Here is a 27,075-nt window from a genome sequence, read left to right as displayed (position 1 = left end):
GCTGCCATGCCATGCCATGCAAGGTGCTAATGCTATTGAGCAGTAGCCATAACAAGAGTCAGCGTTGGTTCAAAAGAGTAACGCATGCAAAGACTCCCCTCATTTTTTTCTCCCCCCCCCCCATACAAACTAATCTCTTCATGGTTGTGCCACAAATAGAGCACTCGGGGCTTAGTGAAGCACTGCTGACGTGTTTCTCGCTGGAGGGAGTCCAGGGACCATTGGGTCAGGAAAAACCTGAGAGAGAGCGAGGCTTTGGATGAAAGAACGATGCGCTCTGTGTGTGTGCGTCTGTGTGTGTGTGTGTGTGAGGGGGAAGAAAATAGCGCTAGAATTTGGCACCATGCGGGTGTCCGTCATCAGCACGTCTGGATACAATATCCAGTACGACGGAGGTTTGGGATTGTATGCGTCTTCCCCAGCGAGTAGAAGTATGAGACACGCGAGTGGCCGGGGAAGACAATCGTCTTGGACACGTGACCCTTCTACACAACAAATATTGTGATGTTATGTAACTTGTGTTTGTGTCAGTCACTCCTGAGCGGGTTGGGGGAAACCAAACAAAAAATATGCCATTAAATTAACGGGAGGTAATGAACGGCATGATGTGGTGGTCAACATAAACCCCCCATGAGTGACCGTAAAAGGCTACGTGGTGAGTGAGTGAATGGGGAGCCTCCGGGGTTATCTCTGAGAAGCACTGCTTTATTTATAGAGCTAAAAAAAACACCCACCCTTTTTAATGTTGCCCCTCCTCCATTTTCAATTAGCCCCTCATGGGTGGAGTAACGCAATCAGGGGTGACTACTACTGATCTCCCGAAGAGTATCGCCTCAGTCTGATCCAGACTCCGCACAGGCGCAAACTCCTCACACAGGAAGGTAAGACCAGACTGCGTTCAACTATCCATCCACCATCATCCTTCCTCCCAATCCATTCTTTCACCAACCCCCCACTTGCCATCTTCCCATCTCCAGAGTTCTCCTCACCTTTCCACCCACCTTCTCCTCCACCAAACATCCCAAAAGAGGCTGCAGGCCCGCAGGCTGCAGCCTCTTTGGCTCTTCTATCCTAAATGCACGCCCAATGAGCCTCGAGACCGTCTCCATTCCACCTTGATTTATTTCCGTTTCAGCTCCTGATGGCGTCACGGTTGTCTTTGGTGGTACTAATGATGCCTGGTGACCGATCCAGGATGTAGTCATATTCAGCTGGGATAGGCTCCGTCTTTTAACAAGACTGAACAGGATAAAAAAAGCTTAGAAAAGAAATAGCTGAGTGATTCAATTGATTGAAAGCATGGCATTGTTGAGCTGCACAGACATGCATACTGGACGGAAACAGTTCATTTCCTGGATTTGGAAGGTTTTTGCAACATTAAATTGTTGGTCGGCTGAAAATATTGTTTAACTCTGCTCATTGGCATGAGCCAATTCCTTAAAATGCTTCCCAGCTGGTACGAGAAGTAAAAAGTCTGACAACATTGATGTGTGACTGACGTTTCATTTATTCATTGCATTTTCTTCATTGGGTGCGTTCGGCTCGGATGACTGGCAGTAGTATTAACACTATACTGCAAGTACCACCTCAAACGAGTATCACCACCCCCATCATCACCATGTCGGTTCAGGAGTGCGGCTTGTGGAGGTGAATAGTCAAATAATAAATAGTAATGCTTCAGCAAAGGAAAATGCCATTTGAATTCCAGGGAATCTTAGGTTGATACATTTCAATGTTTATTTCATACATATTTCTAATATCATTTTATGTTGTTTTTTTTAATCTGGTCTTCTTGGCTGCCACTACCATGCCGGAGGTACCGTTACGCAGTTCCAGAATCAGCACATGACACCGTAGCATCGAAATAGTTCTTGCTACGCACCTTTTTTCTAGCATATTCTCCGTCTCTACCTTCCATCTCTCCATCCTAACCCAACCGGTCAAGGCAGCCCCACAGGGACTCTCGGGTCTATTCCAGATTCTTTTCTTTAAAAAGGGAATTATCCCTCGCCTCTGTCGCCAGCGGGCCTGCCCCAAGCGGGGTTCCATTCAGAATACAGTCGGATGTTTGATGTATTCTCTTGGCCGCCGGTTTTCAACCTGTGGTACGAGCACCACGGGTGGTACGTGGGCTTCATTTCGTGGCACTCAGGAACACCGAAGGTCTTTTTTTTTTTCTTTTTCTCAATACATATTTCATATTTAACTAACGTCATACACCACAAACCAATTACCTGCGGGTACAAGTCACATATTCGAAACTGAGGTAGCAAAAACGGTGGCACATGCAACATTTCAGGTGATGTGTGGTGTAAAAAGTTTGGGCACTGTTGATGTACATGTGGATTTCATTTATTTGTTGCCTTTTCTTTAGGTTTCTCACATAAATATGCAAGAATCCTTGTTAGCAGCAGCACCACACCACAGTGTTACTTCCATCAGTGATACAATTCTCGTTATACGGCTTTTTCCCTTTTTGTTGTCTCTTCCTGATGAGCGATGTGCAGTTAATCTCATGGGAGTTTTTCCTTGCCTCCTTCTTTGACGTACGAGGAGCGTGGTTCTAGACCTGCTGATCTTGAAATGCTCAGTAAAAAGTCCTGAAAAGATAGCTGCCATCTTTGCAAAAAGATAGCACGGTTATTTGCAGGGACGGGTTGGGGGGGCGGGGGAGTCTTGCTCCTCCGGCCAGTATCTGGGAAAACAGCTGCAGCGGCATGTTGGGCTCGGTCGAGATTGTATTATGTGGCAGTTCAAATGAGCGCGTTTTTATTTTTAGGGGGCAGATAAACCCTTATATAAGCTAGGTGAGTCACGGCGGCAGAAACAGACAATGGGGGAATGTGGGTGGGCACAGTCGGGGTCGGAAAGATTAAACCTTTGAGTTTTGAGCCTAATAAGAAATGTCAAAAGGAGTGGGACATATCTGGAATGGACATTTGGAAACATAGTGAAGAGTTTTGGACGGGAAACAACCGGGGGTTGGGGGGTCTTGCTATGCAGACTGCAGACTTCAATCAGCTGCAGCAGTGGGCAGCCATTATCATGATTATGAATATTATTATAAGCGACCACGTCTATGTACACACACTGACAGGGGATACCGTGGTGCTGACAGCTGGAGGCCAGGTGATGGATGCGTACAGTAGCAGGGTGACGCTTGGTATGCACACATCTCCCGCCTCTCAAAACCCCCCCCTCACACGTCAACTAGACTGATAGGTGGTATTTATAGCCTCCTCATTTGGCGACTTAGAAACCTGCTGCAAGATGGAGGAATGATGTCGCACTTTCAAGCATGCTAAACATGTACAGTAGTGTTCGTACTTTTTGGCCAGGACTCTAGCTGTGCATCATCGATAGCAACAATTCACCTGTGTGCTGTCTTTCTGGTGTCATGTGATCAGCTGCGAGCCAAAATGACAGAGCGCTACGACTGCCACTACTGCAAGGAGTCCCTGTTTGGGAAGAAGTACGTCCTGCGAGAGGAGAATCCTTACTGTGTGAAATGTTACGAAAGCCTGTACTCCAACACCTGCGAGGACTGCAAGAAGTCCATTGGCTGCAATACCAGAGTGAGCGCGCACTCATACACGCACACACACACGCACACACACACACACACACACACATTGCGACAAAGAGCGCCGTACTAACCAGACGGCCCTTATACAGGGCGAGGGATCAGTGGGAGAAGTTATTGATGATAATAAGGGTTGGGCATTGTTTGAATTTGAACGATTCCAGTTCCGATTCCAACTCCTCGTTTCGAATCCGGTTCCTAAGGATTCTCGATTTCGATCCTAAGGAACTTCGATTCTGATGCTTTCAAAAGGGTCCTAAAGGTCTGCGTGGTTTCAATGAGGACGCGTTTAATGAAATGTCTGCTATTTTTATTTTTATGACACCCTTATTTTGTTAAAGGGATAGTTCGGATTTTGTGGCATGAAGCTGTAAGACGTCCCCATCAGCAGTGTAGTGCATCAACGGTGACTTACCCCCCCCCCACTCGTCTCATGAGCCAAGTTTTGGTTGGACCACGGTGATGAGGAACGCAATTCTGGTAAGTTGGTGGGGGCCACTTAAGTCGAGAGTTTGGCTTCTCAAAAAGAGTGATACATTTGCATCACAAAAATGCCTCCTTGAAAAAAAAAAAAACGGACCTCACAATCGCTCGCCATTACTTTCTCCCCCATCGTATCACCATGCGCCGTCGCCTGTCCATTGCTGTGCACGTGTTCCAGTGTTTACATGCGTGGATGAAGGCCGCAGTGCGATGAATCTTGAACGCATCTTGTTTTGAGAAGCCGAACTCTTTACTTAAGTGGCCCCCACCAACTAACCGGAACTGCGTTCCTCATCACCAAAATCCGACCAGATCTCATCTCACGGGACAAAGTGGGGGGGTATGCACTACACTGCTGATGGGGATGTCATCCAGCTTCATGTAAAAAAAAAACAACTATCCTTTTAACACAAGTAAACAGGATATAGCCCACAGCGCTCTTATTTTGAAGGCCGGAAGTGTGTTGCGTGAGTTGAGGAGGTCTCTTGACTGTTGCTAACAAGAGACGGACTGTGCAAATGATAAACATGCCGTATCTCCTTCCTTTTATTCACACCAAACCTCCACATCAGCTAGCATCCCGAAACCCCAGCTTACATTAGCATCAGACGTCATTCATCGCTTGGCTTCCCTGCTTCTGATTGCTTCCAGGAAGTCTGACACAGCACGTCGTTATTTCTACACCATGAACGCGTGAACATGAATCATGTTGGTCGCGCATCCTCCTTTGCATGATATCATTGTGTTGCAAACGGTGCACTGAGCCGACCGCTTTTTTTTAGGAGGTTAAGACAAACTTTTTAGGCACTTCTTCGTCACTGCTGCTCGCTGGCGTCTACTTCAAGTGCGCATTGAGACTTGGAATCAAAAGACAAACATTTGAACGACCCCGGGAGGATGGGAATGTTAGTCCCGGTTCCCATCGATGCCCAACCCTACATAAGTAGAACACTCTGATACGTATATGTATGTGGGAAATGCTAATCAATTTCAAAAATTGTGCTGGGTATAAATTTTAGGGTTAAACAGTTGGTGCTTCAATGAGTTCCCTGTGAAAGCGTTTAAATGAGTCACACCATGCCCACATGCGTGAAATATATTATTTCTATGTTGACTTGCTATCTTTGATCTGGAAATTAAAGAGGATAAGGTCAAACACTGAAAGTAAGTGTTATGAAATATTTCAAAGGCTAGTTTCGATTTTTTTAATATGACAAAAAGTTTACTAACACTTTTTCTCAATACCAAAACTGCGTTCTCAAAATTGTGAGAGATATGACTAATTTTTATATGTAAAAAAAAAAACGTCATCTTATATTTGTTGTCTTATATTTGCAAATTTAAAGGTCCTGGCAATGAATGAAGCAGCCATCAAACAACTATCCAGCAGCTAAGAAATATATCAAATAAAACATCATTACAATAGTTTGATGGGCCATCTTACGTGCATTCAGGCCAGTACTGCATGCAAGAATAAAAGATACACAGCGCTCCCTGCTGGAGCACCACCACCTGCAATGAGTGTACATATGCGCTCCCTCCTTGTCTCTGGCCAAGCATCTCTGTCCATTTTAGGACTTGTCTTACAAAGACCGCCACTGGCATGAGGAGTGCTTTAAGTGCTTCCAGTGCAAGCGCTCGCTGGTGGACAAGCCGTTCTCCACCAAGGATGAGCAGCTTCTGTGCACCGAGTGCTACTCCAACGAATACTCCTCCAAGTGCCACGAGTGCAAGAAAACAATCATGCCAGGTAGGGAACCCCTCAGACCGTCCGTGAAAGCTCCATTCTTTGTCTGACCTTCGCTCTCTGTGTGCGTGGCCTGCGAAGGCTCCAGGAAGATGGAGCACAAGGGCAACAGCTGGCATGAGACCTGCTTCACTTGCCAGAGGTGTCAGCAGCCCATCGGCACCAAGAGCTTCATCCCCAAGGACAACCACAACTTTTGTGTGCCCTGCTATGAGAAGCAGTTTGCCATGCAGTGTGTGCACTGCAAGAAGGTAGGGGGCGCCGAAAGGATGTTCAGCAATAAAGTTGGCACTTTGTGGTTCAAATCTCGCAGCTTCACTCCATCACGGTATTTCAAAAATATATCATCAATAATCATGCTGTTTCGTGGTGGAATATTGTCCTCTTCTTAGTCAAAACAAATGCATATTTAAGCAAAGGTTGTGTATTTTTTTGCCTAAACGAAGCATGTTCAAGCATAAAAATGGCTAAAATACAAAGAGGAGGCGCTAAGACGTTGAGGATACGTAGTATTGTACACTGGTCACTAGGTGTCAGTAATGTTACTGTCGTGTTCGGTGACACACAGGCATGAAACAAGAGGCTTTTTTTTTGCAGGTTTGAATGATCTCACAAGAAGCCCGATAATCTCGAAGAAACATTCCTGATAAAAACACGGGCTACTGTTGCGGCCGTGACCCATGCCAGGCTGGAACTCGACTCTGAACCCCCATTGTCACTTTCTGTCCACCCCACACTCAGCTCCCCTGGGGAACATTTACAGTAACACACAAGAGCACGAGTCTTTTTCATGTCTTAAATGGCTTATTTACTCTTTTTATGTCTACTGTATTGGGTAATACGAGTGTAAAGGTGACTGTAGGGGTGTTAGCTCATGTCTAGAGGGCTCTAATGTTAAAAAAACATATTTGGAAGGTCCTAAACAGGTTTTCTATATTCTAACTATGAAAATATTTCATTTAGAAATAAGGAATCCTACTTTGCGGAAATGTGCTCATCACAGTCGCATGCACAACCAATCAACCGCGATAAACAAAGGATTACTGTAGACTGTACACACAAATATATTCATATTTTATACATGTTTCAAGCTAATTGTATGAAACATGACGCTCTCTACTGCAAGTCGTTTAGCAGCTAATGTCAACCGGGCCACACCCACTCGGGCACAGCTTTTTATCGTTTGTTAAAATATGTTTTCACGTGGCAACAAAAAAAAACTGTCGACTGCTGTGTTATGAAATATTTGACTTTTCTTACGCATTTTTCCATTCTTTTTTAATTTTTTAAATAAAAGTTCAATTTCATGCATTTCCTCAAAATTGGGAAGGATATGAGGAATTTTCAAATGGCAAAAAAACCCAATGAAGATGGTGAATTTTTTGTATTACTTAAAAAAAAATATATAAATGTTTTATTATATTTTTTGCCAACTGTGGTAGAGGCACGGCAGCTTGAGAAAAATAAAGAAAAATTCAGAAACGCCTAATAATTACTATATCACCACATTGTTGTGTAAAAAATATTTATTTATTTTTTTACACTTTTATGAGACAGACCGTTGTGGGACCTAAGGGTGTTTTAATTACTGTTCTACTCCAGCCCATCACTACTGGCGGGGTGACCTACCGTGACCAGCCCTGGCACAAGGATTGCTTCCTGTGCACGAGCTGCAAGCAGCAGCTGTCTGGACAGAGGTTCACCTCCAGAGATGACTTTGCCTACTGCCTCAACTGCTTCTGCAACCTCTACGCCAAGAAGTGTGCCTCCTGCACCACACCCATCAGCGGTAAAGAATTCCCTCTTTTTAAATGGTCAAATTTGGACTTCAGTAGCAAACGGGTGGAAAAATCCCAGTATTTTGGAGGAAAATTGTCCATGTTTGTCTTCTAAGACAACCTGAACAGTCCAGTTGCGATCAATTCAGCGCCCTGAGAATCATTTTCCAGTACATCCCCATGCTTTGTCATAGAATGCTTCCATTCTTGGGCTTTGTGTGTCCGTGTGTCAGGTCTGGGAGGCAGCAAGTACATTTCCTTTGAGGAGCGCCAGTGGCACAATGACTGCTTCAACTGTAAGAAGTGCTCCGTGTCCTTGGTCGGCCGCGGCTTCCTCACCGAGCGCGACGACATCCTTTGCCCAGAGTGTGGCAAGGACATCTGAAGCAGATGAAAGCCAATCAAAACATCCGATTGATCAGCCATGCTAGAGCACAAACTGTAGTGTCTTTTACGCCCTTATAAGCGGTGACTGTACGTTGTTGTACACCACAGCTACTATTTTTGACTTTGGAATGTTAAAATGCTAACAGACTGCAGTACTTGCATGAATGTAGAGGACATGTTTGCAGATATATTGTTACCCAATCTACATATATGCACATTGTATGCGTCTTTAACTTGACTAACTCCTGTATTGTGCATGGATTCGCTTCTGTGGAACTCTGGTGTAAACTGTAGATGTGCATGGATTCTTCTAGCATAAATAAAAGCTGCACACATTCACCACAGGAATCCATCTTATTTATCAATTAAATTCATTTATTTTGTAACCTGAATGACGTGGAGTGCCTGACGAAGTGGAAAGGAAAACGTAGCTCTCTGTGAGCAAGTCGTCACATTTCGCCTCTCATCCCAGCATATGGTATGTTGCACAACACAGCAGCATCAGAGCCAATGTTGTAATAGCGCTGAGCAGCATACAGTTCAGCTAGCATTAATATTGCTGATGAGCTCAATGTAAAAAAAAAAAACAGTACTGCAACAAAACCAATATTTTAAAAGCGCAAGCAGAGGTAGATAAAGTTGCTGGATGCGAACACTCATGGTACTTCAAATGCAGCTACTGCTTTCTTGTGGAGGTAATTTAAACAAACATCGGGAGGTTGCCTACAGCCGCAGCTGTTGCCGGTGTTATTTAACCTGCCGCTAATCAGAGAACTCAGCGGTTGTTTTCTTTTGTGAGCAAGCCAACTGAATAGAAATGCTAACTGGAACATTTACAGTAACAACAAAGTTTAGATCTTCTATACACAAGAAGGGTCTCACAAGTTTGTTTGCAGATTTTTTTCCCGCAGTTGTAAGACGGACTTGCAGGCCTATCAAATCAGTCATCCGTCATCCAGGGGCCGAAGCTGGCCCGTGTGCAACGAGCTGAATACACCTGGTTAGGATTGCCACTCATTTGAAACAGATAAGTTGAGGAGTATTATTCGACTGATTCCATACTGCAATAAAAGCAACAGTAGTGATCATTTGAATTGACACACTTTATTTATAAAAGCAGCAGGTACAAATAGAATATTGCCATCTCCGATTTGGAAAAGATCCCAAGTCAAAAGACCACAAAAACTAAAAACAGGGACCAACTTTTAAAGTTCATGTTTTCTGTCTGTTTTATATCCATTCATCTCTGTGATGTACTTTGCTTCATTGATATCGTATGCACTATATAGTACAAAAAACATTTATAACCAGTTAACCTCACTGAGGTTGAAGTAGAAAGAAAATGAATTAAGTGAACAGGTTTTCGTTCTAGAAAAGACGATACACACCTGAAAGTAAAGTTTGTATGACTGTAAACGGCTACTAAACGCTTGCTAGCCTTGTATAAAACACTTTATTTGAGAAAATACTGTGATGGGAGCACAACACTTAGCGTTGCTTTGAAAGGATTGCTGATGCTCTCTGCAGGGTTCCTACGGATTTGACTTTTTCCAGACTCACTAAATAGATCCCAATTAATCGATGTCTAATCAACATTAATCCACAACTATTTTGATATTTGATTAATCGTTTTCTTTATTTTAAAATGTAAATATCCTCTGATTTGAGCCTCTCAAATGTGAATACGTATTTCATCCATGAAAGCAGACGTATTACCTTTGTGTCTTCGGCAAAACAAGATAATTACACACTTTGGAAAATGGTCATCAACGTTTTTGCCTCTTTTCTGATATGTCGTGGACCAAACCATGGCTGCAGCTATCGAATATTTCAGTAACCGAGTATTCAACTGAAAAGTAATCGGGGAAAACACATTTTTGCTTGTTTAAATACGCAAGAGAAAATCAGACATTTCACAATTGCTTTATTTTTTTAGACAATTAACAGTTGTATTTCTTAAATTCACCTTGTGCATGGGTACGAACTGTATTTATCCACTATGCTCAGTACGCACGTGTCTTGGACTATCATGTTTGTTTGTTTGTAGATACATGTATCCATCCGAGACCGTATTGATTTACTGGAAAAGGAGAGAAATAGTCATTTGTTAATTGACATTAGTAAGACTAAATGACATATTACACTATGTTGATGGCTGTGCCATTTATGAACTATAAACTCAGCCCGGCTGGCTAGAAATAGGACACATATACTGTATATATATATATATTTTTTTATAAGATTTTGAGTTTTTGCTGTGATCAAACTAAAATTAAGACCCCTACTGTAGTGGAACACAGTAGGATATTTTATCCACCAACCAAACGAGTGAGACACACACTTCCTTGTTCCATTAGACAGCATTGTCTGCTAGAAATCACCAACTACTAATTAATGAGCTAAAATGCTTTTATTTTCCTTCTTCTTTACTCAAACGCTGTCTTTTTGCAGATGAAATAAACCCTGTATGAAGTCATGTTACCGTCGTAATAAACTGGCCACACGTTCGACAGCCATAGTTAAGAGAAAGCTAGGACCTAGCCTTCCACACGGCTAACGTTATGTTAGTAGGGTGCATTAACGTTATGAGCGTTAATGTCATTGAATTGCGCTACGTTAAATTTACTTTGTCGCGGGTCTTCCGCGTCATTCTGGGTGTCTCCGGAGATGATGCAACATCGAAGATGTGCTTTTGTGCTATGTAAGTGCCCCCTCACGTCGAATAACCGTCAGTGTTCAACTTGCAGCTTAGCCTGAAATGCTCCCGCACTTCCACATTTTGTGTTGTTTTCCTTCTCTTTCATTGCCTTGTCGTTTTCTCCCGCCTCGTCAATCTTCCTGCTCCTTCAACTAAAACAGTCGCTTCTTCTCCGTGGGTGACGTAAGTGCGTGAGTGATTCCTCAAAGCAGTACTAAAATGTCCTCTATTGTTTTTTGTAATCAAAGTAGTGTAATTACTCAAGGAATCGTTTCAACCCAGACCAAACCACTAACTGTTTGTGTTGGTTCATGTTGATTTTGTCCATCTAGGGCCCAACCGATTACTCAGTCAATCAAAAATAACAAGCTTCAGATGAATTGACTAAGAAAATAATCGTTAGTTGCATGTAAATAAATTATGAAATGAATAGTGTGTTTTCATGATTGGGAATAGGGATGCCACTCTGTCAGCATACTGGATCATTTCCAGGACATTACAGCTACGTAGGTACTGTAGCTCATACGAAGGGTTGGAGGAGGATGGCCATTCAACTTGTTTAACTTATCTTCTCCAATGTTTTCCAGGATGTGTCGCCCACTGTGTGACACAAAAATCTTAGCTGTCCTAGCAAGCGCCTGAGAAAAACATTTATTCATTTTCTATGCTGCCTCTCCTCACTAGGGTCACAGGGGCTTGCTGGAGTCTATCCCAGCTGACTTTGGGCGAGAGGCGGGGTACACCCTGGACTGGTCATCAGCCAATCGCAGGACACATACAGACGACGACCATTCACACACGCATTTACACCTTAGAAAAACAAATAAATCATTTTTTTTTTTTTTTTAAGTTATTCATAATTTTATCTTTTACAAAACAGACCAGTGGTAACAGTCTTGGAATCATGAATTTTTTCCATACTTGAGTTTCCATTTGCCATACTTTTCCAGACCTGGAAATGAGTAAAATCAAATTCCATACTTTTCCATACTTGCGAAGGACGCCTCTCTCTGTTTCTTTAATGAGTAGGGGTCAGAGGTCACGGCCAAGTCACATGCTGGATCTTTTTCTTCACATCTGGAGACTTCAGAACACCCTGAAGATAAGGAGAAGAAACATGGAGGTTGAAAAATGATACTGCACGGGCGTATTACGAATAAAAGGTGCCACATTTCAATAGTCGAGAGGAGCAATGCAAGGTAACGTAGCAGACTGCAGTATATTATTTGAGTTTTTATATTTTTTCATTGTACGTTTCTTAAAAGTAAAGTTAAAACCCATCTTGTCTCATCCTAGTAGACCCACTCTTGTGTATGGTCTCATCTCGCGACACCCCAACTGATAGCCCATAATGACATTAAATGAAATATTTAATTTAATATTATTACGTTTTCTGTCGCCCTATCAAGATATTATCGTTATTGTGAGCCATGTATTGCAAATCGTATCGCATCGTGAGGTATCCTGAGATTCTCAGCCCTCGTTAAAAAGTCACATTTGCAAAATAAGGGACCTACCGGTATGTCAAATTGTGTGAAGGAATTTGCAATAGTGTAAAAACGTCTGATTCCTACCGAGCTGTTTGCCTCCCGTTTGAGGCTTGTTGTGTCAGTGCTGCGTGAAGAGATCAGGCTGGAAGAGGAAGCTGATGATGTCGTTGATGATGATGATGACGATGATGAACTTCCAGGAAGTCTGCGTATAGGGTTGGACAAGTTTACAGCCGGGGGAGGTTTTAGTCTATCGGTCACTCCTGAAGACACTGTGGCCGTCTCCGCTTTCTTTGGTTGTAGTAATCCAGAGGAATTCAAGTGGTCCCTAGAGGCAACAACACATTGAGAAGTAACATAACTTAGCAAAAATAGTAAGAATATAATCAGTGACATGCAGTCAGCAGAGGCTCATGATGCCTTCCGATGAAAAAAAAAATAATAAAAATACAGTGGTGTGGAAAAAATTGTTTGCCTCCTTACTGATTTCCTTTGTTTTTTTTGCTTGTCACACTTAAACGTTGTGTTACTTAAATGTTGTGTTGTCACTGACTAATATTTAGTCTTTGAAAGTCTTTCATACATTTTTAAATTTTCATTCAGTTATCAATTATTAGTAAATAGTTGCTTCCAACTATTTACTAATCCGGCAGTGTGGATGTGACTTCTCAACCTGCCAAAAAAAACACTCCGGTGTAATAAATTGTGGCATTTTTCTTCATCGTAGATTGACAAACTAGGCCCCCCGCCCAAAGGTAGAAATAGCCCTGCTCACCTTTCTGCCCTCGCGTTAGGCGGTGTCAATTTCCCTCGGGCTTTCGCCATCCTCTTTCCCCATCGATTGTTGGGCAACGTCCGCTGGGGTCGGGGGATAACATGTCGTATGTAGAGGTCTACGAGTTGGTCCCGACCCCCACAATCTCTGGTGCTGACCCTTTTCTGCAGCAGAAACAAGGATAGATAACCCAACAGAGTCGACATAGTATGCGAACATCATAGCCTATTTCCTCTACATATTTTATGAAAATACACCCTAAATGTGTATTTTGGAAATATATGACTCACCTCACTTAAAATGAGCTGGAGGAAATCATGAGATAGCAACTCAGGGTGCAATAACACATCCACTTCTGAGGCAGAAGTAGTTTTCTTGGCTAACTCACTGGAGGCCGCCATGTTTGCTATTCCCCAACATATTCTTCTTCTTCTTCTTCGTTTTCTTCTTCGTTTAACGGTGGATGCAAACTATGTACAGCAATACCGCCACCCTCCGGATGTAAGTTATCTCAATGGCTTACAGGCTATATCAATACAGACATTTGGAATTTTAAGGAGGAAGGAAAAGAATACATGCATACATACAAATAAAAATATATTATACTCCGTTAAGTTTGGTGGCTTTTAAAATTCTAACAGATACTTTATGACCATGCACTGATGATTTACTTAGGATGTCTTTTATGCTAAATGTCTCTCCCATATCCATGTCCCATTTTACTCTTCATTTCTTTCTCTGTCAAGCGGTTTGGAAAATGGATGGATGGGTAGAGTGGCCACGAGTCATCTCCATTGACGTGAACACCAGTCTTTCGTATCTCAGCAACAATCTATTCATACCGCGTGACCTTAATTCTGTTTACATTGTGGAAAAAATTGAGAACCCCCGCAAGACCATTGTTTTAAAAATTGTGTTTATTTATCTTTTTTTTTTTAATCCTTGTGTGATTATGATTATGGATGCAAATATGTTTACTCACTCACTAATCAAATGTCTGAGAACATCACTGGACAACAATAGCATTTCCCCCCCATCGTTCTCAGAAGAAACATGGCTGACCTAATGATCACCACTAGGGATGGGCATTTTATTCCATTCATTAATAATAATTGTTAAGAATTTGGTCTGTTGTGTAAAACGGATTAATCATGTCTTCTTGAAGCAGTTGAGCAGTACTTGGCTGCTACTGATTGGTTGCTGAGAACAATGATGGGACTTTTGGCTACCTCCACAAACACTTCTGCTATGACATAACCCCTGCCCTTCTCCTTTTTCTGCTCAATACAACGTTGGCATGGAAACAGGGGTTCAAAACATCCAGAGAGGAATCCTCCCGACGCATCAAAAATCACCGTTAATTGAAATGGTTGGCCTTTAATAATTCTGTCATTTGTGTGGAATTGATTGTTGATTAATCGCATCTTCATGAGGCAATTTTGTCAAAATGGAGTGCACCGCTTGGCTGCAACCAGCAGAGGCACTGCTGATTCCGTCTCAGCTGGTTTGACGTGTAAAGAATGACGGCATGACATCAGATATGCGCTACAGTACATCCATGAAGACTTCTGCTGTGGCACAACTTCTCCTTTCCTCCTCACTCTGCTCATTAAACACTGTCATCGAAACAGGAGTGCAGAACATTCAGTGAAAATTTCTCGACAACAATAATTCATTCATCTACTGCTCATAATTCTGTGAGTCTTGTGGAATTGGTTGTTGTTTGTTTATGGCCTCTGACAGCAATTGAGTGGACGATGGCGTGCGCTACTGCAACCAGCAGCGGCGCTGTTGGTTCAGTTGTACCAGGTTGGCTGTCTCATGATAGGACAATATGTCTACAGTAACTACTATGTCTAACTGTCTAACTACATCCACGCAGACCTTCGCTGTGGCAATATTGTTCCGCTCGATACGATACAGGCATAGAAATAGGAGTCCAGGACATTCAGAGAGGGATTCAATAATGAATTGTTAATTTTCCGCATAGTAGATTCAGGACTTTTTGTGAAATGCCCATCCCAGTCACCACTGAGACCCACTGTTGATAAACGGAGTCAAAAACAACACATCACCAATGATGGAAATATCACAAGCGGGAGGGAGAAAGTTGGCATGGGCGACATGTGGTGGTTTTCACTGTCAGGTTAAAGACAATCAGGAGCCATCTTGTGTCTTTCACACAGCAGACTGTGTCTCGCTGCAGATGTAAATGTTGCTGGGTCGCACCCTCCTTCTGCTCCGTCCCGCCACCCTCGGGCACAGGCGGCAGCTCTTCGGGACGAACTCCTGACAGGCCTCTCGGAACTTTCGGATCCTCCAGCAGTAGATGATGGGGTTGAAAACTGTCTTCAAGTAGCTGAGCCACAGGGCGCCTATGCTGATGGGATAGAAGGCCGGGCTGTAGTAGAAGCGGCGGCTGAAGACGGCCAGCAGGCTCACCACAGTGTACGGCAGCCAGCATGCCGAGAAGCCCACAAAGAGGATGAGGATGGTGGTGAAGGCCCTGGTCTTGAAGCTCATGTCCACTTTAATGTGGGGGTGTCTCTGCAGCCCGATGAGTCTCCTTTTGCTGACCTGGTTGAGAGCCGGCAGGCAAGAGGGCTCGCTGCCGTGGCTGTGGACGCGCAGGGTATTGTGGCGTACCGTGTTGAGGATGCACAAGTAAGAGTAGAGCATGACGGAAAAGGGAGCAAAGAAGACCGCCGCCGCTAAGAGGACAGCATAGGCTCGGTCAGCCGCGGACTCACTGTAACCCAGAACGCACTGCGGTGCCCAGGCGTCCCCTATGTCCGCAGCGCCTGTCCTCCAGCCCACGACAGAGGGCAAGGAGATGCATAAACTCAACAGCCATGAACCTCCAATCAAGACCTTAGCTCTGTGTGGCGTCAATTTATCCTGGCGCTGTACGATGATGAGGAAGCGATCCACGCTGATGATGAGGAGTATGGACACGCCCTCCAAGACAAAGAGCCAGTAGAGCATGATGGAGGCACGGCAGAATCCAGTCCCGAGGCTCCAGTCGCTGCTCCCTAGTGTGGCGGCAGTGAAGGGCATGCAGAGGAGCGACAGCATGATGTCCGAGAAGGCCAGGGTGGCGAGGAGGAGGTTGATGGCAGAGCGCATGGCCGGCTTCTGGTAGACAATCAGGCACACGATGGAGTTGCCCAGGAAACCGATGGTGATCATGAAGATCATGACGGCAGCCAAAGTCACACGCAACGTGACTGATATGAGAGGAGCCCCGGCATCGGATGGGGGGCTTTTTGCCGTTTCAATGACGTCATCCGGCTCCATGAGGTCGCACCCCTCCAACAGGCTTTCATTGCAAAAATCCATGACGGTGCTTTACCCGAGGATATTGGCGCGGAAGAGATATTTGATCACCGTCAAAGGCTGCTGCCATCTGAAACATAAACATAGCATGTATTGCACTCACATTCACGTTATCAGGCAGGTGACACCAGTCAATGACGAGAAATTTCATAGCCTGCTGTAATTTACTGACAAGGGCTGACATTGTTCTTTGAAAAGCATGTATCTCCACATTTTTGTTGATTCCCACAGCACATTAAAAAAAAAAACAGAAAAATGACCTTTGCAAAAAATAAAGTACAAATTGCAAGAAGTGTTTAGCCTCATAATTTGAATTGTAAAACAATGACAAAATAATATGAAAGAACAAAATAATGACTGCCTTATGAGGGGTTAAATATCAACAGCAACTTACATATTGCTACAATTAACGCCTCTATTCAACCACAGTCTCCAGTGATTGTCGGGTGCGTGGTCTACAAAAGCAAACACGTCTCTAATTAGTTCCGGGTCAAAAGACATTGGCATAAGCAACCTCCTGATGTCGTTTTTCATTAATTCCGCAAGATGATCTACATTTTAAGTATTACGAGATGTCAACATCTAACAGCTTTATCTACCTCTACATGTTCTTTAAAATGTCACGTGCGCTACCCAACTCATACGTGTTACACTTGCCGTACCGTTGTTACCAATGAACTCCTCAGCGGTAATGTTGGCTGCGCTGTTTGCCTCTTACTCCTGTTACAACGTTGTTTTTGTTGCGGCTGTGTTTGTGCAATACACTTGTTCATAAATGACCATGTGATCAAAGTGAAATCCGTTCCGCCTCAATTCTACTGTCCCAAAGTGAGAGGTGTGCGAGGTCCACCCAAGTCGCCAAATAAAGTTCCCTGTCCAGTAGCGCAGTGGTTCCCAACCAGTGGTATGCGAGCAAATTGCAGCAGCTATGCGGAAACATTTCATTCCCAAGATGATCAGTAAATATTCTCAGGCAGGTTCACATTAAGCCGGACGATAAAATGGAACGCGTGCACTACAACTAGTTTCCCCAGGGAGGCAATAACCTGCGGCACAGCTGCGCCAAGATGATAACAGTCGTGTTACATTCTACTTTTTGAGAATTATCTCTTACAAGAAAGGTTGGTAAACACTGCAGTAGAGTGACATCACAACTAACTCTAACTTAGCATTTACCAAAAATAGTACAACCCCAACCAGCCACCGAAAACGACAGCAGAGCTATCGAGCACAATTATATCAAGGAGAGTGCAGGCTGAAGGTACCAGAGTCTACTTACAAATGCAGGCACATTCAGGCCTGCGTGTAGTTGATGATTAACAAGTGCGCACTTACACCACCACCATTGATCTGACTATATGTACTAAGCATATTATTATGTTTGTTGACTGCACCGCTTTATACTATATATACTGTAGTGTCCACATCAGCACACGTTTAAGGTCATTTAACCCACAAAAATTCTAATAGGATGTGAACAACAGGGCTGAGTGAGCATGGTCTCTGGCTTGAGGGGATGTATGGCTTGTTGCATGTCCCTCAGCCATACGGGAATGACTGCAGTATATTCCTGAGGGTTCTAATCTGCAGCTATTTATTTCATATCCCGTACTAGGATATAGGCCGAAGGTATTGTCTGCAAAACTGTGACTCCATGCATGTATCGGTATTATGTAATACATGAATCACTATTGCATTTATTTCTGAGTGTGCACAAGGAGGCCGCATCTATCTATATACATTCAAACTATATGAGGAATAGTGCTTTTTTTAGCAGTGGTTCATCAACGGGGGTGCCATTCTTTCACATAACCGAGAGCGCTGCATAGTTTTGCTCGCTGTTGCTATGGCAACAAGGGGTTAGTGGCTCCATGGCAACAAGCATCTATAGCTCTGTCCTCCTTGAAGAAATATATTCTCTCTAGCATACGAAATACTGCAATGTTTTGTTTTACACACAAGGTCACCTGATCTTTATTTGAATATTACAATTCTAGATACAATTCTAGATCTAAAGACAGCACACTTGTTATGTGACATTACTTTTAAATTATATTATATCATAATAAACTGACATAAATTGACACATTAGATGTAAATTGAATTAAACATGCATGGGGATTAAATGAAATGTAGCCAAAATCATAGGTTCTAATCATTTTTTTAATACTGAAACAGTGCCTTCAACATTGCTCGTGTTTATTTATCAGAATAATAATTAGAATCATAATTCTGATTCTGTTTGTATCATTTCGCCTGTCATCGAGCAGACGTGATAGCAGTTCAATGGAGAAATCCAATGGACCCACCTTGCAGCTCACACATTTGGAGCATCATACTGGCATCAGCATTCTGGTCTCACGTCGCCCCCATCACGCGTGATACCTTCACGGGTTCCCCTCATCCGCCACAGCATGGCATGCCACAACATATAGAAGCTAATAACTAAAATAGAAATCAATATCGATTTGAATATTCCATAGCGGACTCGGTCGTCACTGTGCCGCCTGGAGACGCCGTAATGACGCCACAAGAAGCAGGTGGAAGCGATTTAAAGGAGCAGTACGTTTGTCATCAAAACAAAAAACAAGAGAGAAAGAAAATGTTCTTCAACATTTGATTTGATTATATATTGTATTCACCATCATACATTTGCATGTGTATGGAAAACACGAAATTGTAAATAAATGAAATGTGCCTTTCCAAAAATACTAAAACTCAGTTTTGATTGACACAGTCAAATTAATTTCTATTGAACAGTATGTATATTATCGTGATGGTATTGTGAAGTAGTATTGGTTTATTTAGATGTGTATTTTATTGTTTAAGTGAAAATAATGATTTTAAAATAATATTGTACACAATATACACTGTAATTACCATTACTAAAAAAAAAACAACTGAAAAAAATAGGGGCAGTTCAAAACAACACTGTATACTACTACTTATACCACTACCACTACTACTACTACTAATACTTTTCTACATTTCCGAGCTTATCTTAAAAATATACATTGTTTTTTTGTAAAGACATTGCTCTATAGTGTACTGTCACATAGTGAGGCGTCCAAAAAAAAAAGAGTAGTAGTAGTAGGAGTAGTAGTAGTAGTAGTAGTAGCAGCAGCAGCAGCAGCAGCAGCAGCAGCAGCAGCAGCAGCAGCAGTAGTAGTAGTAGTAGCAGTAGCAGTAGTAGTAGTAGTGGCAGTAGCAGTAGCAACAACACATTTCCTAAAGTAACACACTCTATATAGTTTGTCCACAAGATGGCAGCATTTCACCATATATTTTGTTATTTTTGTTATTTGAACGTGCCCGCCTTGGTTCCACTCCACTGATCCGACACCGGCATGCACATCACGTCCACCGGCACCCAACACTGGCAAAGAATTAATTTCTTTTATTCAGCACATCTGCCGGGACGCCGCCACTCCATCAATTCCGCTAAAAAGCAAACAAACCCGCATGAAAAATGTTCCTCTTGTTCAATCAGAATATCGAGAGAGAGCAGCACAAGGAATAGAGAGTTACATTTAGCGCACAACAGTAAACAGCTAATACCGAGCCTTGTATTGACACTGCTATGACTCCTCCGGCTGTGCGGTTCTGAGTCTCAGTTGTGGCTCAATGAGGAAGGGGCCACGTGTTAATCAGTGGTAGGACACTCTCGGTGGTTAACTAATCTGTGCAAAGTGAAAATAATTAACACCACACATTTGGGAATGTGCAGACCTCCGTGGAACCTGACTTCGACGTGTCTCTAAGTGTAGCTAGCTAATAAAACTATCGAAAATGCAACACTTAACATAAATGATGAACGGTTCGTTAGGTAAACCTGCACAGTTTAATTCAGGGGTCAATTTACAAAATAAAAATATGATGCAACTATCAAATCTTTTTTTTCTGGGTTAAATCCTTTTGGGAAGCTCGTAGATGGGTTTCTTTGTTTTGTGTTTAGATTACAGCTGTAATCTAGTTAGAACCAAAATTAGAACCAAACCAAGAGCGGCATCACACACACAGCAACAGAATCACTGTCGTAATCAACCTGCTCAGCCAGCATTAACACGGCTGATGAGTTCAAGCGGAACATGCATAAGTTTCACACCAACAGCCGAGCAGCAACATTTTAAAGTCCATTTAAAGTGACCCTCATTGGGGTCGCGTGGGTATGCTGGAGCCTATCCCAGCTGCCTTCGGGCGAGAGGCGGGATACACCCTGGACTGGTTGCCAGCCAATCGCAGGGCACCATTCATACTCACGAACAACTTAGCCTCCAATGAAGCTAACATGCACGTTTTTGGAATGTGGGAGGAAACCGGAGTACCTGGAGAAAACCCACGCATGCACGGGGAGAACATGCAAACGGCACACAGGGATGCCCAAGGGAGATTCGAACCCTCGATCTCCTGACAGTGTGGCCAACATGCTAACCACAAGGCCACAGTGTGGCCGTTGACCACTCTTGATAGAAATTCAAATTAAGCTATACAATAAGCCCTCTTTCATCGCGGGTAATTGGTTCCAGAATGGTGAAGTGAATTTCTGCGAAGTAGGATTCTGTCTTTACAAATGGAATATTTTCGTATTTATGGCATAGAAAACATGTTTACAATGTTTTTTTTAACATTATTAAAGCCCTCTAGACATGAAATAACAGCCATATAGTCACCTTTGCATTCGTATTACCCAAAATAGTAGCTATAATCACAGACAATAAGGCATTTCATGAGCCAGTGCTTGTGTGTCTGGAGCTAGAGCTCGTCTGAACAAACAATTACTGACACCTAGTGACCAATGTAGAATACTACATTCACAATTTGAATGCGTCTTCTTAATGGTATTTATTTTATTTGTATTTTAGTTCATTTAGCCATTTTTATGCTTGAAAATGCAAACGTTAGGCAAAAAAACTACATACAATTTGCTTAAATTTGCATCTTTTTTTGCTAATAATGGCTTCACTCAACCACGAAACAGCATGATTGATTATTAATTCACGTATGTTTAAAAAACTGTGAAAGAATGAAGCTGCAAACTTTGAACTGGAAGGTGGCAAAACCAGGATGTTGCCTACAGCCATAACTGCTAATGCCAATGTATTTTGACCGGGCGCTAATTAGAAACCCGGGCGGGTATTTACTTCTGTAGACCATGCACCTGGCCACCAAAGGAGAGTGGGCAGTAAACTGAATAGAGGGAAACAACGATAAAGTTAGCAAAGATGTTTATTTTCATATCTCCGTATGAGTTAGCATGACATTTTAAGTGAAATATTAACATACTGTGTTTTTTTTTGTTGTTTTTTTACTTCTCTGTGGCCTCAGCCTCAACCTTTGACTTGCTTTGTTGGCACTCTCCACAACTTAGTAATTAGTCATTTTTGTTTTCACTTTGTTGCGATGACGACAATAAACAAATGCTGCCATCATCCATTGTCTACGCCTCTGCCCGGTGTCGCCTCTGCTAAATGACTTTCAGTGTTTTAGCTTTACAAAATACTACAGTATAGAAAGTAAACTGAGATATACTTTAGAGTGGTCCATATAGATCCTGTATACTAGTATACATTTACTATCCACTGAGAATGACTTATCCATTACTGTCAGACAAGTAGCGATGTGTAACACCACTGATTTGCTTTCCCGTCCGAGTAAAAGGAAGTGACGTTGGGGGTTCCCAGTTGAGTTTTTGCTTGTCGTGGGTTATGGCCGCAACAGTAGCCTGTGTTATTATTGTTAATATTGTTATTGTGCCTGTTGTGAGATCATTTACACCTGCAATAAAAGCTTGTTGTCTTACTGAACAGTTATTGACACCTATGACTAATGTGGAATACTACATTCACAATTTCAAACATCATCTGATTGGCTTATGTTTGTATTGTAGTTCATTTAGCCATTTTTATTCTTGAAAATGCTTAATTTTGGCAAAATGTACATACAATTTGCTTAAATAGCCATTTTTGACTAACAACAGCCTGTATTCAACCACAAAACAGCATAATTCATTAATTAATATATGTTTGAAAAACTGCAATAGAATGAAGCCGTGAAATTTGAACCACAATGTGGTGAGGGACGACCGTACCTCTTTCATAAACAAAGATATGTCTTATGTCTGACGTTATAATAAGGTCCAGACTATCAACCTTGACAAACAAAGAATATAAATGTTTTAACTGCTTTAACGTCATTGTGAATTGTAAATTATCGCATTTCTCCGCCACAGGACACACAGAAATGATCTTCTGCTATTTAGCTAGTTTTGCATCCTAAATGCGTGTTTGTGGACGGTGATTGGAGCATAAGCAACGCTTTTTGCATGCGGGTGAAATTTTAACATTTCAGCATGTCATTTTTGTGCTCTAGGCAGCAAAGTGTATTATTAGTATCAACATTTTAACATTTCCTGCTTACATTATGTTTGTATTTTTTACTCCTTTGTTTAATTGTTTTTTGACTGTGCCCCCAGGCTGCACTTTGGACACCCCTGCTGTAGTATAATGTCCAAGGAAAGCAGACATCCGTGGAACTGCAGCAACACAGTACATGTTTCATGATGATTTAACGTGTGAGTTTATCTGCTTACTGCAATTCAGGTCTGAGTTGAGTCACAAACAAATAAACCCCGCACATGAATACAGCACATTTCTCAGAACAATAAAGAATAAATTATGGTAGGATTCAATAAACTCTGTTTCTTCCTGTACTCCTTTTCGGACAGTTGAATTGTGCAAGTGTTAACGTGTGATGTGCTCGTGTGTCATTTTGTGAAGCATGCTTGAGATATGATTAGCAGTGGTTAATATCATCAAAACCCCTCCGTGTGTGTTCAATAATGATGTCGTCATCTTTCATGTTATGTCCAGTTTATTAAATAAATCATTGCTTCACTGAAAATAAGCATGAGAAGGAAATAAATAGTGCAAACCATCAGACAATACACACTTCACTTGTACATGTAGAGGGAAGGGCTATGACTTTTTTAAAGCATGTTTTAATCATGAAAAATGAATACTGGAACACTTGCTTGAATCGTCATCTACGGGCACGAACACAATCGTAAGAAACACCGTGAAGGGGGAGAAATTCATTATTGCTTTCTGGAACAAGGCAGTGCTAAATGAAATCAAGTCAGTGTCTTAATTATGTTTTAAGAAAAGAATGCATAAAACTTGACCTTGACCTGCTGCTTTGAAATGACAACACGCACACACACCACGTTCTAGTGGATAACAGGACACGCACCGAAGTTCATCCTAAAGCTAGTGACACGAAGACGAAAAAAGTTTGTGGTGGTGGTGCCTTCACGTGTCGCTGTACATCCTCTTGCAGTCAATGGAGGGTGACGGGGTGTCGGCGCCCATGCTGCCCACCTGCGAGTACGTGTTGTCCGGGCTGCGCGGAAGCCCCGGCGGCGTCATGCGTTTCTCCTTCTGCCTGCGGTTGCAGAACCAGACGCGCACCACCTCCTTCTCGAGCTGCAGCGTGTCCGCCAGGCTGTTGATCTCCTGCGCGGACGGCTTGGGGCACTTGAGGAAGTGGCTCTCCAGCGCGCCCTTGACGCTCACCTCAATGGACGTGCGCTTCTTCCTCTTGCGCCCCTGCGTCGCTATCTTGTCGATGCTGGCGGGACTGCCGGTGCTGGAGTCTGCCTCCTCCAGCCACTTATTGAGCAGCGGCTTCAGCTTGCACATGTTCTTGAAGCTCAGTTGCAGCGCCTCGAACCTGCAGATGGTGGTCTGTGAGAAGACGTTACCGTAGAGGGTGCCCAAGGCCAGACCCACGTCCGCCTGGGTGAATCCCAGCTTGATGCGACGCTGCTTGAACTGCTTGGCAAAGTGCTCCAAGTCATCCGAGGTCGGCGTGTCCTCATCCGAATGCGCCTCTTGGTGGTGATGGTGATGATGCTGGTGCTGATGGTGCTGGTGAGCATGATGATGATGGTGATGGGGATGGTGGTGATGATGAGGGTGCTCCAGCTCAGGGGAGTCCCCACGCACCAGCGCACCGGGGTGCATGAGGCTCTGGGTGCTGAGCATCCCGTTGACAGTGAAGGCAGCAGACTGGGAGTAAACGAGGTTCTGCTGCTGCTGCTGCTGGTGGTGCTGCTGCTGACCCTCACTAATGCTGATGGCTCCCCCCCAGCCTCCAGGGTGCGCTTGATGGCCCCCCAAATGAGAGCTCCTGTGGTGCAGAGCAGCCGAGTGGAGGTCCTCCCTCCCTCCACCACCGCCTCTCTTCACGTCCTGGGGCTGAGAGCTGGTCGGCCACGGAGCACCGGCCTCCGCAGCAGCGGCTGCCGCCGCCGCTGCCGCTGCTGCTGCGGCTGCAGCGTGAGGTAGCGACGTGACCCACTGGTGAGCATGACTTAGCATGTGCCCCCCGTTGCTCGACACCATGGTGGCCCCTTGCATGAAGTCACTCTGAACCATTTTGACCGAGGGGTCCCCCCTGAACGCACTGGAAGACACCGAGGTCACTGCAGCGTTGGCCGGCTGAATGCCACCGACTCTTCGGTCAGCGTGCGAGACCGGGCCGGATAAAATCCTGCTGCTGGCAAGGTACGGACTGGAGGTGGCTGTAGCCATCCCCCAAATCATAAATTTTGACTTCTTGTTTCTTGATATTAACTTTAAAATCCCGTTTAACTCGAATTCACTCACAGCATCTGCGCACAAACTGTGCTCAAAAGCAGTCCAGAGAGAAAAGCAGCCAGAAAAATATGACTAAAACCGTGCAGAAAACGGAAGTTAACAGTTTAACAACAAGTTTAGCCAGTCGTAAATAATCCACAGAACAAATCCGTGCCAGCCTGGAATTGTTTTGCGTGCGTAAAAGATACCCCTTTTTTTCCTCTAATTTATGAAATGGTAGCTGTTAAAAATTCTCTTGTGATGTCCCGGCGCATCCTCCACGGAGCGAAGGAGGCGAACATGTGTTTACACTGTGTCCACCACCGAGCTTCCCTCTCCCATCTCCGGCCAATTAGGAGCAAATAAATCCTCAGAGCCCTCTCTGATTGGGCGTTCAGCCTGAGAGGAGCGTCTTTGCTAGTGTGTGCTAGCGCGTGTGTGTGCTTGCTTGTGTGTGTGTTAGAGAGAGAGGCACTAACGTTGTTAACGTCATACGAATGAAAAGTGTGATAGTATATGCTGACTCCATACAATATTCACTTTAATCCGATGATAAACACCAATAAATATACTATAACCATCAGAGCGGTATTACTTTAACCTGTGTGTTATCGTAGCTGTAGCATCAAATAAGTAGTTAAATAAAGTTATCAAAGTGCAGTGGAACCTCGGTTTTTGAACGATGTCCAATGATTCGGTTTTTGAAGAAAACCTTTGCCAAAAACCTTTGGTTTTTGTATACAGTCTCGGTTAGCGCACAATATTGTGCATAACAAACTGTTGCTGAGATACCCTTTGGTACGTTGCTGTACATTTTGCTTGTTTATTCAGACATCTTGGATCACACACTCAACACCACTCATACTTTACACAATACTACTCGTTTAAAACAATACTACTAGTTTACACAATACTACAGCATCCTGTAAGACACATTCATTTGGCAGTGACCTTGTGTGCTTTTTTTTTTTTTTTTTTTTTTAATTAAGTAAGACTGCTAAATAACCCGCCATGGAGCCAAAGAGAGCTGCGAGTGGCAGCAATTTGATACAGAAAGTGAGAAGCACTATTGAATTCAAGAAAGAACTCGTCGCAATGCACGAAGATGGCGTCCACGTGGCCGTCTCGCCAGGATGCACAGGAAGTTTCATTGCGGCAAAGAAAGAAGAAATCAAGGAAGCGAATGCAGTGCAAGGGTCCAAGGTGTTAATGAAACAAGAGAACACAAACCTTTGAAGATGTTCGTTGCATACTGTCGTGCTGTCACGACAGGGTGGCCTGATGTGCCGTAAAGCGGCGTTTTGCTTGCCGTAAGCACTTATAGCACGTGTGTGTGACTGCATCAGTTGATGTAAATAAAGACACGCGAGCTCACCGTCGCTGGTAAAATTTATGTTAAATGTTAATTCATGAATTTGATTCATCATTTATTATTATTTTGCATTTTCATGCATGTAAGAGTACAATTATTCTTTATAAAGTGTGCTTTCTGGTAATATTTTTGGGTGTCTCGAACAGATTCATTGGATTTACATGATTTCTTATGGGAAAATGTAGTTTTCATACAGTTTGGTTTTCCACGGACCATTTGGAACGGATTACTAACAAAAAATGTGGCACCATTCCAAACACTTTTATGGATGATGAATTATGATAACGTTCCAAAGGCAGAAATGAATTGAGACCTTTACAAAGCAGCATATCATATCATATCCATCCCCAGGTACCATATTAGAAATATGTCCCCGACGGGCTGTGAACAGCATATTTAATTGAGAGCAGTCTTATTGGACACTTAGAGAGTTTGTGGCAATGCCAGGACATCAATCTTGCAGAAAAATATACTCACATGTTTCTGGGCTGAGAAAAAGAATCTCCTGAATGATTGGAACATTTCTTCCTTACAGGCACATGTAAATATACCCCCTAGTGGCTGGGGGCAGCATAGCGGTAACATCAGAGCAATATACAACAAACAAATTAAGAATTGCCAAGAATTGTCAATTGAGTGAATTGATTATAGTCAGGTAGTCTAAAATTGAGTACACTACTTGACTGCAACCAGAACACGCGCTGTTGACTCTCAACTAGTTTGTATTGCATTATTTTTATATTAATACAATGCTGGATTTGACTTAATTTAAAAAAAATCTTCTTAAAAA

At 43.1% G+C, this 27,075-nt stretch overlaps 4 protein-coding genes across 4 annotated transcripts; 1 reads left to right on the top strand and 3 right to left on the bottom strand.

Annotated features, from left to right (window-relative positions):
- The first annotated feature begins 243 nt into the window (after positions 1 to 243).
- Positions 244 to 8,329, top strand: fhl2a (four and a half LIM domains 2a). The gene is made up of 6 exons (XM_054787621.1): positions 244 to 881; positions 3,408 to 3,575; positions 5,642 to 5,816; positions 5,895 to 6,064; positions 7,416 to 7,602; positions 7,825 to 8,329. Exons 2-6 carry the CDS (start codon positions 3,420 to 3,422, stop codon positions 7,974 to 7,976), a joined length of 840 nt encoding a protein of 279 aa, XP_054643596.1. The 5' UTR covers positions 244 to 881; positions 3,408 to 3,419; the 3' UTR covers positions 7,977 to 8,329.
- c9h2orf49 (chromosome 9 C2orf49 homolog) lies at positions 8,075 to 13,478 on the bottom strand. Its single transcript, XM_054787622.1, has 4 exons — positions 13,232 to 13,478; positions 12,942 to 13,105; positions 12,251 to 12,494; positions 8,075 to 11,772 (listed from the first exon to the last, which is right to left on the bottom strand). The coding sequence occupies exons 1-4, from the start codon at positions 13,340 to 13,342 to the stop codon at positions 11,716 to 11,718; spliced, it is 576 nt and encodes a 191-aa protein (XP_054643597.1). The 5' UTR covers positions 13,343 to 13,478; the 3' UTR covers positions 8,075 to 11,715.
- Positions 13,479 to 15,117: 1,639 nt separating this feature from the next.
- On the bottom strand, positions 15,118 to 18,789 carry gpr45 (G protein-coupled receptor 45). The gene is made up of 2 exons (XM_054787620.1): positions 18,587 to 18,789; positions 15,118 to 16,347 (listed from the first exon to the last, which is right to left on the bottom strand). Exon 2 carries the CDS (start codon positions 16,278 to 16,280, stop codon positions 15,120 to 15,122), a length of 1,161 nt encoding a protein of 386 aa, XP_054643595.1. The 5' UTR covers positions 16,281 to 16,347; positions 18,587 to 18,789; the 3' UTR covers positions 15,118 to 15,119.
- A 4,362-nt stretch (positions 18,790 to 23,151) lies between these two features.
- pou3f3a (POU class 3 homeobox 3a) lies at positions 23,152 to 25,236 on the bottom strand. The gene has a single exon (XM_054787243.1). It carries the CDS (start codon positions 24,878 to 24,880, stop codon positions 23,585 to 23,587), a length of 1,296 nt encoding a protein of 431 aa, XP_054643218.1. The 5' UTR covers positions 24,881 to 25,236; the 3' UTR covers positions 23,152 to 23,584.
- Positions 25,237 to 27,075: the final 1,839 nt, after the last annotated feature.

The sequence above is a fragment of the Dunckerocampus dactyliophorus genome, chromosome 9, assembly GCF_027744805.1.
Source record: "Dunckerocampus dactyliophorus isolate RoL2022-P2 chromosome 9, RoL_Ddac_1.1, whole genome shotgun sequence".
NCBI lineage: Eukaryota > Metazoa > Chordata > Actinopteri > Syngnathiformes > Syngnathidae > Dunckerocampus > Dunckerocampus dactyliophorus.
Note: the sequence above shows the minus strand (reverse complement) of the source record. Positions and strands in the feature narration are given on the sequence as shown.

Coding starts and splice junctions, on each gene's coding strand:
- fhl2a (XM_054787621.1), top strand. CDS start 3,420: ATGACAGAGCGCTACGACTGCCACTACTGCAAGGAGTCCCTGTTTGGG. Junction 3,576..5,641: donor CCATTGGCTGCAATACCAGA/GTGAGCGCGCAC, acceptor TGTCCATTTTAG/GACTTGTCTTACAAAGACCG. Junction 7,603..7,824: donor CTGCACCACACCCATCAGCG/GTAAAGAATTCC, acceptor TCCGTGTGTCAG/GTCTGGGAGGCAGCAAGTAC.
- c9h2orf49 (XM_054787622.1), bottom strand. CDS start 13,342: ATGGCGGCCTCCAGTGAGTTAGCCAAGAAAACTACTTCTGCCTCAGAA. Junction 13,106..13,231: donor TCCAGCTCATTTTAAGTGAG/GTGAGTCATATA, acceptor TTTCTGCTGCAG/AAAAGGGTCAGCACCAGAGA. Junction 11,773..12,250: donor AACGGGAGGCAAACAGCTCG/GTAGGAATCAGA, acceptor CCTTATCTTCAG/GGTGTTCTGAAGTCTCCAGA.
- gpr45 (XM_054787620.1), bottom strand. CDS start 16,280: ATGGATTTTTGCAATGAAAGCCTGTTGGAGGGGTGCGACCTCATGGAG.
- pou3f3a (XM_054787243.1), bottom strand. CDS start 24,880: ATGATTTGGGGGATGGCTACAGCCACCTCCAGTCCGTACCTTGCCAGC.